Source organism: Schistosoma mansoni, chromosome 3 (assembly GCF_000237925.1).
Source record: "Schistosoma mansoni strain Puerto Rico chromosome 3, complete genome".
NCBI lineage: Eukaryota > Metazoa > Platyhelminthes > Trematoda > Strigeidida > Schistosomatidae > Schistosoma > Schistosoma mansoni.
The window spans coordinates 50,560-64,336 of NC_031497.1; the positions used below are offsets into that span (position 1 = coordinate 50,560).

The 13,777-nt window shown below is 33.9% G+C and overlaps 1 protein-coding gene across 1 annotated transcript in view; it reads right to left on the reverse strand.

Annotated features, from left to right (window-relative positions):
* Smp_121920 (putative vesicular amine transporter) overlaps positions 1-13,338 on the reverse strand; it is a gene marked incomplete at its 5' end in the record, with an annotated part of 31,990 nt that extends 18,652 nt beyond the window's left edge. Inside the window, 7 exons of the mRNA XM_018798817.1 lie at positions 112-213; positions 1,155-1,244; positions 3,649-3,741; positions 5,687-5,770; positions 7,110-7,168; positions 9,308-9,707; positions 13,185-13,338. Of these exons, the coding sequence (XP_018650669.1) occupies positions 112-213; positions 1,155-1,244; positions 3,649-3,741; positions 5,687-5,770; positions 7,110-7,168; positions 9,308-9,707; positions 13,185-13,338 (982 nt within the window). The remainder of the gene's footprint in view (positions 1-111; positions 214-1,154; positions 1,245-3,648; positions 3,742-5,686; positions 5,771-7,109; positions 7,169-9,307; positions 9,708-13,184) is intronic.
* Positions 13,339-13,777: the final 439 nt, after the last annotated feature.

Genomic DNA, 13,777 nt, shown 5'->3' on the forward strand with positions numbered 1-13,777 from the left:
TCAAGATCATTTGCTAGCAGTAAACTATATAATATAACATTCAAAGAATGAAAAATAGTCAAGATTTTTTATAATTGCCTGAAGTAACTGAGAAATTGTTAAAAAAGTTACCTGAAGCGATCAAGATATATGGATCTCTTAATAATTCAGATAATGCAGCACCTTTTTGATCTTCTTTACGTACTTTTGGTTTCAGTGCAATCAATTGTAAAGCTAGAAGAAAATATATATTTATAAGTAAACGGGTAATTGTATTGATGCAAGATGAACGTTTGAGATCATCTCATTCGGCTCAGTATCAATAAAGAAAATATACTAAAGATAAGCTAATTATATTCCTGAATAATCCTTGATGATGTAATCAAGGAGGTATGTTTCATATTATACAGGACTCGTTAGCTGAATACAACTGAATTCAAGTGTTTACGTTCACATTAAGGCTAAGAACTTAGCGTTCATATTACATAATCGGTGGATCGATTGAAATCTACTACAATGGATTTCTGTCTGTATATATATAAAAAAAGATATCAAATTGTTCGCTACGTCATAAAAGATGACTCTTTACCAACCTTTATGCGAACCTACTTAGTTCTACAGTTTCCACGTTACTTTTTGTTATGTTTAGAGATTTAGAGCTAAATATACATCGTAAAAGCTGACCACTTAACACACTTAACAGCATTAAATGTTTTTGTAATGAGCACGAACCCCAGTGGAGACAATCGAATGTACTGACATTCAAAAATGCAGAACATTCTAGTAAAATCTGAGAATCAAACAATAAATACTTAATTTGCAAAATATCAATCAAACTGTTCCTTTGCAACTATCAATCAGTCGTCTCAGACTTCACTGTTTCTTTATCTCCATACTAATTGCTTTCTGTTTCTATACTTCACTTCTGGATTTTCTCATTCTTCTGCTGCAAGGTATACTACTCTTGACTCGCACTATATATTACTTATGTCGACATAAGTTGTACACACCACATTTTGAGCAGCAGACAAATTAATTCCAGCTTTACATTTTATGTAATTTAACATAAAGTCCATTCATTTTTAAATTTGACCAAAAAAATAAAATACAAACATTATTCTCCCAGTCCTTATTAAATCATTCTCATAGTGAAATTTCAACAAAATTTCACTTACTTCCATCAGCTAAAGCTAACGCTGCCAAAATTAGAAATGGTGCTTCTTTACTAATGAATTGATAGGCGATACCTCCGAATGGTGGTCCAACTGAAATAAAAAATGGAAACAATCAAATTGTAAACTAATACAAAGTGAACATCGTTTTTTCTTTTTAAATTTTTATTCAGAAGATACATAAATGACCCCTTTCTTAAAATATACTTTCATAATAATATAAAGTAGATGGAATGTGGCTAGTAGTGGAATACAGTGAGCACGTTTTGCCCCATTTGAGACTCGTCAGTTGGATGTACCTGCATTTCAGAGTTGATGTTCACTCTGGAAGTCGAACACAGTACCTTTCGCTTCAAACGCCATCGCGTTATTCACTCAGCTACTGAGTCCTGATAGCCAAATAGGACGAAACAAGCGCCCTGGATTCCACTGCTAGCCATTATCCATCTTTGCTTATAAACTGAACTGGTTTTAAACTAGATGTGTAGTGTATGCTACTTATGTTTGCCGATATAAATAGTATGTAACATAAATCGGAGGTAGGGTGTCTGCAAGCAGAAGGTTCAGAAGATTGAAGTGAAGAGAAGAGAGAAGAAAGCTGAAAGCAATCAAGATATTAACAGCAATGAAGGAACAATGAATCATGCAAGAGCCTATTCAAAGAAGATGTATATAAATAATATATTTGATATATGATTTTCACATCTTACTAAACCACCGTGTGATTATGCTTTAAACAATAAATTGGTCTTCTCCACCTAAGTCTTCGTCCAATACAGATAGAGTGATAGTACCAATGTAATAGTTTCTATTTTTAACATTTAAATACATAGTGTAGTGAACAGAACACTGGTTGCGGACAATCGAATGTATTTAAGCAAAGATTACAGACTATCTCAGTAAATTCTGATAACCAAACAATGAACAGTTCATTTGCAAATTAACAATCAATTGTTTCAATCTTCACTGTTTTTTCTCTAATTCCATTGCTCATGCATTTTCCAAACGATTGCGCTTCCTTTCAGTTCTTTCCTCATCGGTCTTCAGCCAAAATACATTCTATGTCTAACCAACACCATATACTACTTATATGGATATAAGTAGACCACACCGCAATAGTACTACTTATAACACTCTTAAGTAAGCCTAATTTGACTTTTATTTAACATTTCTCATCTCAATATAAACATACATATGATAATTTTATATTAAGGAATTAGTTGACATTATCACAACATGTTTTGCTTGTCAGAAGTAATCCTTCTTTTTCACCCAAATTTATTGTTGTCAACAGGCCTGTACTACTACTACTACTGCTACTTGTTAATTCTCAGTGATTGATCATAATCTATTCTAAGCACATGAATAACATATTTTTCCAATGAAAAATTCCTTCTTGTTTTTTCAACAATTAGAATAATCTAGTTTTCAGTGTTAACAATAAGATTGAAGTGAAACAATTTTTGCTTGTGATTTCTTTATATTCTATTCTTTAAATTATTCAGGCGAGTAAACATTAACACCGTTGGATGCTCACTCACTAGTCTACAAGTTAGGGGTTCACGAGCAAGATTAGAAGATCTGGGTTCGTTCCTTAAATGTGGGATCGTGGATGGGTACTACTGAGGAGTCTTATACTGGGACGGAACGGCCATCCAGTGCTCTTAGGTTTTCAATAATGGTCTAGCTAAGGTCAGTTCGTGATTTAAAATCTACGGTTATTCATTTGAATAAATTTTTTACCATTAAATAGATATCTTGATACATTAAAAGTCTTCAATGGTCATGAAAATGATACAGATGATAACTGAAATTATAAATGACAACAAACCTCAAGATGGTCAGCATACACTCAATATTCCTGATAATATATAGAAATGATAGTTTCATTTCAAAGCCCCAGAAGATTTGTAGGTTGATGAATCGATGATCAGTTTCAACGACTAATTTTATGAAATCTGAAAACCTATGCTTCAAAGTATTTCATCTACTTAAGATTAGTTAACAAGAAGCTATCCTGTTAGATGGAATGCGGTAAATTTAGGTCATAATTTTGCACACAAATCTCTTTACGAATAATGATTCATATTAGATAGCGAATTTCGTTAGGAGTTGACAAATCTGTAAAAATTAGTCGTGAATAAATAATTATTTCATCCGACTTTAGGACTATTCAAAATCACACATCATATACCTTAAAGGTCTCATGGCAAAAATATAGTCGATTACCCACCCATACAATATCTGTCTTTTTCTTACTATTGGTCAAATCCTACCAATCAAGCTCCCGTGTGGCTACCAGTTTTAGTAATTCGAAACTATGTACACTCTATTAATATATTGGAGTCAGTCAGATGGAAGCCTTAAACCATGTCAGTTGTGATCAGAGTAGCTCAGTGGTAATGTCTTGAGCTTGAATGACGTGGATCTGAATTATATAGAAAGCACTAGTTCTCTCTTGATTATAATGAATTTTACAATAAATCAGTGAACCTACCCAATACACCAATAGCCAATCCACTAAGTGCAACAGAGAATGCATGACTTCTATCTTTATCGTCAGTGTAACAAGTGGCTAACATTCCCATTCCTGTAATAATAATAATAAAAGGCAAATACACAAGAAATCTTTCGGGTAAAAATTCTAGTTCTACTAATGTACTTTGAGTAATATCAACTTATTCTGTAGGTCGTTTTTGCTGAGTTTGTGTTAATCTTAGATTGGTATCATGAATGTATTAATGCTAGACAACCATGGAATACGTGAGAGCACTGGATAACCGTTTCGTCCTAGTATGGGACTCCTCAGCAGTGTGCGTCCACGATCCCGTTCGCGGGATTCGAAACCAGGACCTTCGGTCTCGTGCGCGAATGCTTTCGGGTTCCCAATGGTGGTTTAATATTGATCCATTCATTGTATCAGTCTGAGATCAACAATCTCCACAACCCTTTAATAAAATTTGTCTGAAATTTTATCTCTCATCAACACTGTCATAACAATTTAAATAATACTACAAATTAGGAATTGTGATTTGAAATTGTTGAGTCGTTTTATCTCTAAAACACTTCGCAGTAGCTACTCACCCTAAAACAATTCAAAATACGATTCATAGGCAAAGTGGTGCATAATGTTACCAAAAGACAGGTAAAGACTAGCTTCGTGAAGAAATTCTCGGAGTTCTAGTGAGAAGCCGTGACCAGTGGAGCTACTCCGTGTCAGATAGAGACAGGTATCTTCCCTAGACAATGGAAGATGGTAGCGAAATCTCGTGGATTGGTTGACGTTAAGTATTAACGTCGTTAGATGACGGCTGACTAGGTGGTCTAGAGGCTGGGCGGTCGCGCGCGAGACCAGAGGTTCTGGGTTCGAATCCTGCGAACGAGATTGTGGGAGTGCAACACTGAGGGGTCTCATACTAGGATTAAACGGCCGTCTAGTGCCTTCAGGTTTTAAATGCTGGTCTAACATAGATCGGTTTGTGATCCCAATCAAAAACTCAGCAATCTCCACAACCCTATACTGATAAAGATATGCAGATCGATCGGGCTTTAGTGGGATAACATTGACAAATAGAGGCAAATATTATCATGATACTTGTCCTTTTAAGTAGCATTGGCGAACAGAATCTAATTAATGTTTTTAAGGGTTTTATAAAAAAATTGAAACCATTTAAAAAATGTCTGGAACTAGTTAATATGTAGGAAACCATTTTACGTAGTTGAAGATAGTGATTAAGAAGATCTGCACGCGAATTTTGTCCTTTTTAATATTTATCATCAAGATATATCCAAAACCATGAGTAAAATAATATTCCCCTTGCTTTCTGGCTCCGGTAAATGATCAATGATTATTTCACATCAAAAACTCATTTTTCCCGATTCTCAAATACTATTGTTCGATTTCTTCCAAGATAGATGCAGTTAATTTTTTAGTATTGTGGTAAACAAGATTTGTTGTAAAACTAACATCAAGACAGTTCAACTGTACTGAGCTGAAACGTACAGAACTACTACGACCACCATCAAAAAGGCACAAGTATTTATAAACAATTGTCTGCTCAAGATACTCAATGTCCGTTGACCGGATACCATCAGTAAAAGCCTACTGTTGGAGAGAACAAACCAGCTTCCAGATGAAGGAGAAATTAAGAAAAGACGTTGGGGGTGGATAGAATGTACAATACGGAAATCATGAAACTGCATCACGAGACCAAAGAACACCTTGATCCGGGAATCGGAAGCAGACATGAAAAAAATGAATAGCCACTGGAAACAACTAGAAAGGATTGCTCACGCCAGAGTTGGATGAAGAATGCTTGTGGGTGGCCCATCCTCCTTCACGAGGGGTAACAAGTGCAAGTAAGTAAGTAATCAGATGAAACTTCATTCAGAAATTGTTTCAACTTAAAAAAGTAATAATAATATGAACATTTCATGATTAGATATAGAAATACCTAATTGACATGTACATATAAAGCATTTGAATTCATTTTTTAGATATTAATATAAATCAACCTTTAATCATTGAATACTACCTGATACACTGGAACAAGCAGATCCAACACCTTGTAAAGCTCTGGCAAAGAATAGAACTGTATAACTTTCACCAAATGCAAACACTATAAGAGAGTAAGTGATAAAGAGAGAAAAATAACCAAAAGACTAAACTTTAGTCGTCCAATAATAAACTTTTCTAAGTGCAACGAGTATATAAATATTGTTAAATTTTATAGTTTATATTTAGAACTAGTCAGTGGAGTTCAGCCATGTCGACTGTAAAACAGTTATTAACCAGTAATTCAATATCCCGAATCAATCTAAGTTAGAAATGTTAAATATTGAATGACAACTTAGTAGTATGCAAGTTGACAGCTCTCCATAAGGTTTGAAAACCCTGATTTCATTGACTAGTAGGGTTGTAGATTTACATCATTAAGGAATCCCATACAAGAGTTTTTATAGCCGTCTGGTACTTCCTGGTGTTCAGTGATTAACTAACTACTGTTTGCTTTTGGTGCCAGTGGGTTGTTTTATTTTCTGAAACTATATGAGTGTCTTTTTGTATATACCACAGATGCTTTTCAGAAAAACAAATTTGCTCACATATTTTAGAAAAAATGTAAGATGTGGGATAATATTTGAGTAAGAGTGAAACTTTCAGAACTATCCTACAGATAGTTCTCATAGATACTTTTGCTGTGTAACTATTAAATATTTAGTTTATGACACTTTTACATTAATCTGATTATAAACTTTCATTTAAGTCATCGATTGATGGTATATCTCTTACTGTTCATGAATTAATTATGTACCCGTTACTTAGTTTTATGCTCCAAATAACCTAGTTATGTATAAGTTTTGATTTCTAAATTGCGGTATGTTGTAGTCGTGTTATTGTCTAATATAGTCCTAAGTTTTTGAGCCACGATAACATCATAATAATAAATGATAAATCAGCTTTCTGTCTTCATTTCCTGATCGACTATAGAAGATCAAAACAGCTACGAGAAGCAATAGAAGTTAGGATCCGTTTGCGTTATTAGTTAGAGAGAAGATCATTAGTGTAGATTGATTCAATGTTGACCCATCATTAGTGGACTCTATAATTGAAAAACTCCATTCCATGTTCATATCTTTGCAATGAATGGCCAATATCCAGTAACCAAGTATTGTGTTTGTCTAGTTCTTAATATTGATCGGTTTTACAGATCACATTGCTGAAGTATCCTAACTATCACAAATAGTAGGTCCAGGGTATCCCACTGATTCCCAACCACCTAATGTTTAGACATACTATACGCGATACCATAGCATTCTAACTAGTGGCCACATTACAACTTCACCGGTAGAACTCGATCATCACTACATACTAGACAAATATGTCATTGGTTACCACTCAGCATTAAGGGCTTTACAGTATAACGTAATAAAATGAGTTTTAAAACAGTTGAAACCTACCGATGGTGGATGTAAACATTATCACAAATCCAGCGAACATTGGAACACTATAGCCAATTCTGAAATTTATAAAAAATAAAACTAAACGACTTCTGTTTAATTTATACTATGACAAATATTCGCAAAAACTTCACTGAGTTTAAAATATGATGTTGTAGGCTTTGAGTTAGGTAAAACAGACAGAATGTGGAAAATATCCTAAATAGAAAAGTATTAATTTTATTTTATTTCATATACATGTTACAAAGAATTATTCAAGTGTGAATAGCTCCAAGATGTAACACTTGGAGTCCTAGTGAGAAGCCATAACCAGCAGAGTTTAATCCTTGTCATTTATGAGAAATTTATTTACCTCAGACAATGGATGAAGGGTTGCACAAGTTCATGGATCAATTCGAGTTAGACGTTAACACTGTTGGATGCCAACTCAACGGTCTAGAGGTTAAATGTTCTCTCACGAGACTGAAGATCCCTGGTTCAAGTCCTACATGTAGAGTCATGGGTGTGTATTGATGGAACGACCGTCCAGTGCCTCAAGGTTTTCAAGGGTTGTCTAGCTTAGATCGACTCATGATTTCAACTGTGAAAATAATTTAATCTCCATAGATCCCCATTCTGATAGTTAATCAGTGGTTATATGTTTATTAGTGACTAGTTTTGTCGAGGGTACTGTAAGTTCTGATTAGATGTCAGTGATAGAGTTCAGCCCTAACGAAACTAAAACTTACATCACAAGTAACAATGGATAGCTGTCGTCTTGTAGTGTGGTTTGTTCGATATGGAAATTATTAACCTTTTTTTATCGAATTGTGATTATGAAGACATTATTACGAAAATTTTAACTACAATCTCATTTGAAGTTATTAATGACACCCATTGAATAGTCGCAAATTAGAACGAGACGTCTATCCATCTGATATCAGTCTATGATAAAGACTATCTTCAACTAAGTAAAAAGTTTTTCTTTTATGAACTAATTTTAAATTCTGAAGTTGAAGGTAGCGATACAACCAAGTCTTGAGAATGGTAAACCTTATTTTTGTTCACTTTAAGTCTCATCTTGTCAGTGAATTTCTTGAGCAAATTCTAACAGGTCAGTAGTAGAAAAAGTATACGACTAAACAATAGAGTTTTTCTAATTATACCACTTATTTCTTCCATATTTTGTCTCGGAAATAACCTTGTGACGTTATCACACTAGTTGAATTCTGTTGGGTGTGACTTTTATTATTTAAGTTTAAACAACAAACTGTAAATGAATACTTAGAATCACAGATTTATTAGAATGGGAGAAATCTTTATGTAACCTATCTTAACGTTTAGCCAGGTTAAATAACTACCTTTCTTTCAATTTCTGTTCCTAAATTGTTAATCTTAGCAAGATGTCATACTCATAAGACTGATATTGATCAACTGTAGTAATACTTTCAAAGGAACTAGAAGTTCATTCCGTCCATTTCAGTATATATATTTGATGGTCATATAGCTATAGGTTGGAGTGATCAAGGAGACTAGTAGAAGCAATTTTAATCTCATATCTTTCTTTCTGTACCATATCCTTATATACAATCTTTCTTTTTTATATTACCACCATTAAATTAACTACTTCTGTGATGTGGTCTACTTATATCCACGTAAACAGTATATGGTGATGGTCAGACATAGAATGTATTTCACTATAAAATCGATAAGGAAAGAACGGGAAGGAAACGCAATCGGTATGAAAATGCATGAACAATGAAATCAGAGAAGAAGGACTGATATTTGCAAAAGGGACAGTGAAGATTGAGACAATTGATTGTTATTTTGCAAATTAACTATTTACTATATGGTTATCAGAATTTAATGAGATAGTCTGTAATTTGTGTCTAAGGTCATTCGATTGTCCCCACTCGTGTTTTTGTTCACTACATCTTTATAGATTCGGTGTTCAACTTGTTGTGCTAATGAGGCTATGGTGACTTGGACCGATGCATATATGTCCCTGTTCTTACGTTGTAGCTGACTGACTGACTAATTTCAGTATATATATGATGATCATATAACTGTGGGTTGGATTGATCAAGGAAAGTAGTAGAATTTTCGGACGTAGAATAACGAACCATACATTCAATCTAGTTTAAATAAGATATTGTTTACTCCTTTATAGGTCTACTGATTACATAACTTTACAAAAAAAGCAATAAGATATATCTCACCTGTTGGTTAGTGGACCAATCATAGGATTTGCAATCATTTGAACTATTGCTTTTGATGCAAACATTATACCAACTTGAATATGTTCATTTCCTAATTCTTCAGCGGTGATTTTCTCAATTTCTACTGTTGTATTTATCATGCATTCATTAAATCTAGTATCAGCAAGTAAATACTGAATTCGTTTATCGTCTAACATAATTTTTAATTGATCTGTCAATCCCATAGGTTGATGTTGGATAGCATGTCCTCTTGATGCCCAGATTATTGATTTTCTTAGATTAATTTTATCAGTAATATTTAATAATTTTGTACAATATTTATCTCCAAATAAAGTTTCATCAATAGATGTTGAAAGATTGATTGTTTGATGAGATAATAAGAAGTCGGGTATAATTGGAACTGTATTAAGATAAGAAATATGAAAATAATTATTTCACACATAAATTTATTCAGTCTCTTTAAACAAAGTTATACACTACAATGTTGACTAAAATTGAATGCGCACTTCTGAGGAGTCCCAAAATAGGACGAGTTGGCCATCTAGTGCTTCCAGGTTTTCCATGGTGGTCTAGCTTCAATCGACTCATGATTTCAACTATATAAAATTGAATTCACTTAGTATTGTTTGTTTGAATCTTCCCATTGATCTGTCTCTTGTTGGCATTTATACATACTGTGAGTATTGCCTCGATATTGCCTTAATTTACAAGCATTATAAGCAAAGATGGATAGTGGCTAGCAGTGGAATCCAGGATGCACGTTTCGTCTTATTTGGGACTCGTCAGCTGGATGTACCTGCTAAAATTATTATTGAGAGGTATAAATGTCAAACTATCTAATACTTAAACTGTTGCTTAGTTTGAAGACGAAAATCGACGATTTACTAGAGGTTTCCAAACTAATGTGAATGTTTCACTTGAAGTAGGAGCTGATAATGTAGAACAAAACGAAAACGAAAGCCTCTCAAATAAAATATTTCACCCTTATAAAACACATTATTACGAAAAAAAAGGTTGAGACAGTATGGAATATTTCTACTTAATATGGATGAATTTAGTGGAGGTTCGTTATATAGTTGAAATCACGAGTCAATTAAGGCTAGACCACCATGGAAAACCTGGAAGCACTAGACGGCCAACTCGTCCTATTTTGGGACTCCTCAGCAGTGCGCAACCACGATCCCACCTTACGAGATTCGAACCTAGGAGCCATCAGTCTCGCGCGCGAGCGCTTTACCGATAGACCACTGATCTGGCCGGCATCCAACGGTGTTAATGTCTAACTTCAACCACTAGTCACTAGTGACTGGTTCCATGAGGTATTCCCTGGAGTCCTAGTGAGAAGCAGTAACCAGTGGAGTTCAACCAGGTCTGTTGTGAGGTATCAACTCAATTCAATTGACTGATGATTTCAACTATATAAAAAATTACTAAAATCTCCACAAAACCTCCTTCCATTAGTGGAGGTTCGTTAAAATGAATTATTCTACTCTCTCCACATATGACTGTCCCAACCACGAGAAACACTAATTTGGACAAAGTGGACATCCCCTTCAACTTCGTCTATATGAATACCAACTAGCGGTCAAAAATTCTGTTATATTTTCAATTATATCGATCCATCCATCAACACATTCAACTGGGAATACGTTGAAATTTCATATAGAACGAGTAGTAAACAGGTAGGAAATTTTTTAGAAGCTTGACAAAAACGTCAATCTGAAATCAATAAAATCATCGAAATCGACCAATTTTGTCAACCATCTAAAAATTTGGGATCATGAATTAGGTCAAAGAGGGAGACAATCAAATTAAAGATGAAGATAGCGACAGTCTAAAGGTCAAGAGTAACCAATCAAGATAGATGGGATAAGCAAAAATTGGAAGACCTTATTTCTAACTGAAGTTTGCGTTAATAATGTTGTACAGAAGAACGTTGAAAGATCCACGATCAAACAGTCTAGCCCAAAGAAGATCCACGGGAAAAATTATCTACTCGATATAAGGTTTATCTTGAAATGGCAAAGTGATATCTTAGTAATGACAACTAGGTTCACGAAAGGTGATTAATAAACAGACAGATTTTATTTAAAATATAATAAATCAATATGTATAATTATTAGGTGTGTTTAAAACAGGAATCTACTCATATTTACCACTCAATTTAAGTAAGACGGTTAATTTAGGAGTTCAATTTCGCACCAACTGACATCATCTGAGACATTTGAAAATTAACACTGACTGAACTTTTCAGCAGTGAGTGGCAAAGAATGATATGAGATTTAATACAGGTCATTCAGACCCAATGGTAAACATTGCACTATTAGACTACTGTGTTGATCGTTTAGCAACATCCTTAAATGATTTAAGTCAGAAGTGTAAATCATTGGATGCCAGTTCAGTGGCCTAAAAGTTAAGGACTTAACTGGTGACCTAAATATCCTGTGTTTAATCCCCGTCAAAATTGTGGATTAAAACTACTGCGATTCCATACTGGGACGGAATACCTGTCCAATGGCTCTTGATTTTCGATGGTCGTCCAAGGTAAATTTAAGCTATAAACTATGAAATCATAAGAAACTGTCAGACAGCATGCAATATCATGAAATGTACTTTCATTTGAGACTAAGATGAACCTCTAAAGTTCTGTCTTTCTTCAAACTAATTTTCACATAAAGATTTGAAAACATGATGTCAACATTTTGTTAGATTTAGATATAATTTATAGCTATTTTATGTTATATTCATAAATAATTCGTCTAGATAGAGGACAATGAAAAAACCTTTACAGATAGTATCATTAGACAGTTATTAGCATTGGTACATTGTGTGAACATTGATTTATGCATACAGAGTCTGAATATATTTTACTGGACATTGTTTCCTATCTTATTTGAACAATTAACACTTATCATATATACTTGAAATCATGAGTCAATTGAAGCTAGATCACCATCGAAAACTTGGAATCACTGGACGGCCGTTTCGTCTTATTATGGGACTCCTCAGCAGTTCGCATCCACGATCCCGCCTCACGAGATTCCAACCCATGACCTATCAGTTTCGCGCCAGAGCACTTGACCGATTAATTTAGATCATAATTGAAATAGTTCTTTCCCAAACAATCTTCATAGCCTTTGGAATTAGAGATTCAAAGAATTTTCTATTTATTATGAAGGTTCAACTGAATCGATAGAATAATCGAAGTGACCGAACAGAAAAGCACTTTTAGCTAGGCTGATAGTCTAATCATATGAGAGTACAGTTGAGACAAAATGATCAATGACCAACAGGGTGATAATGTGAATTCAATGTTTGAAAATCAAAAAAGCTTTAGTTAAGATAGGATGATTAGATTACTAATATGATAATAAATCGAACAAAATCTGGGTAAAAATGATCATAGATTGATCAGTAATAAATCGCTTCTATCTATCTGAACATTATCGAGTTAAATTTCTATAGAGACGTATTGAGTACTACGCAAAGTATGTATAGATACTTATAGATGAATAATTACTGAATAGTGATCATTGTTATGTTTACTTAGTTCTTTAATAGTGATCAAATTCTATTGATCATATTGCTATGTGACGATTAAGCATAGTTTCCGCCATGCTTTAATCGTAGGTAGTTGAAGGTAGTCGACAGGAAACTGTAAACCCAGGTTTCGCGATAGCTGGCATTTTACCAGGTTAGTATATCTATAAACTTGAATAAACTAATTGAGGATCAGTTCGCAAAAGATCCCAGGTGCATATTACTGACAAGTGACTAGTAAGAAGAGACCTAGGCCATGGATTTGTTGTCAGTGGCCTTCAGTCTTCGAACATACCAATCTCAAGAAAGGAAAGAGTATTCTTATGATAAAACTTACTGACTACTGTTAATAGCATGTTATCTAAAAATAATGCAATAAAAACAATGAATAATATCATTCTTCGATCTCCAAAACATCCTCGTAATCGACTTCCACCACCGGTTAATTTGTCCATACCCCAGTGTTTTTTATCCTCTTCGGACACATTCATATCGGCATAAGCCAATAGTTTGATACGTTCTACATAATAATAGAAATGTAAAAGGACTTTTAAATAACCCAAAAGTAAATGGTATTCATATGAGTTTTTAGTAAAGATTAACAAGAGAATGAAATATAGTTTATTTAGGCTGAGGTTAAATTCAGTGTTTTCAATGTTCAGTAAATGTATTGCATACACTACTTTCAGCAACGTTTTACATTCATTTAGTAAATGAATGCTGGATATGTGTTATGCCCCGATAACAATAGTGAGTGGTAACTTTGGAATCCATTTATGGACTAATATTATGCACATAATTTTTATCGTATATTTGTTAAACAATTGAACTACTCATATTCATGTTCCTTTCATTGTGTGCTTTATTTTGACCCTTGAACTATTATTGTACGATTTACCATTCCTGAGTTATACCCAGTCTAATAATTGC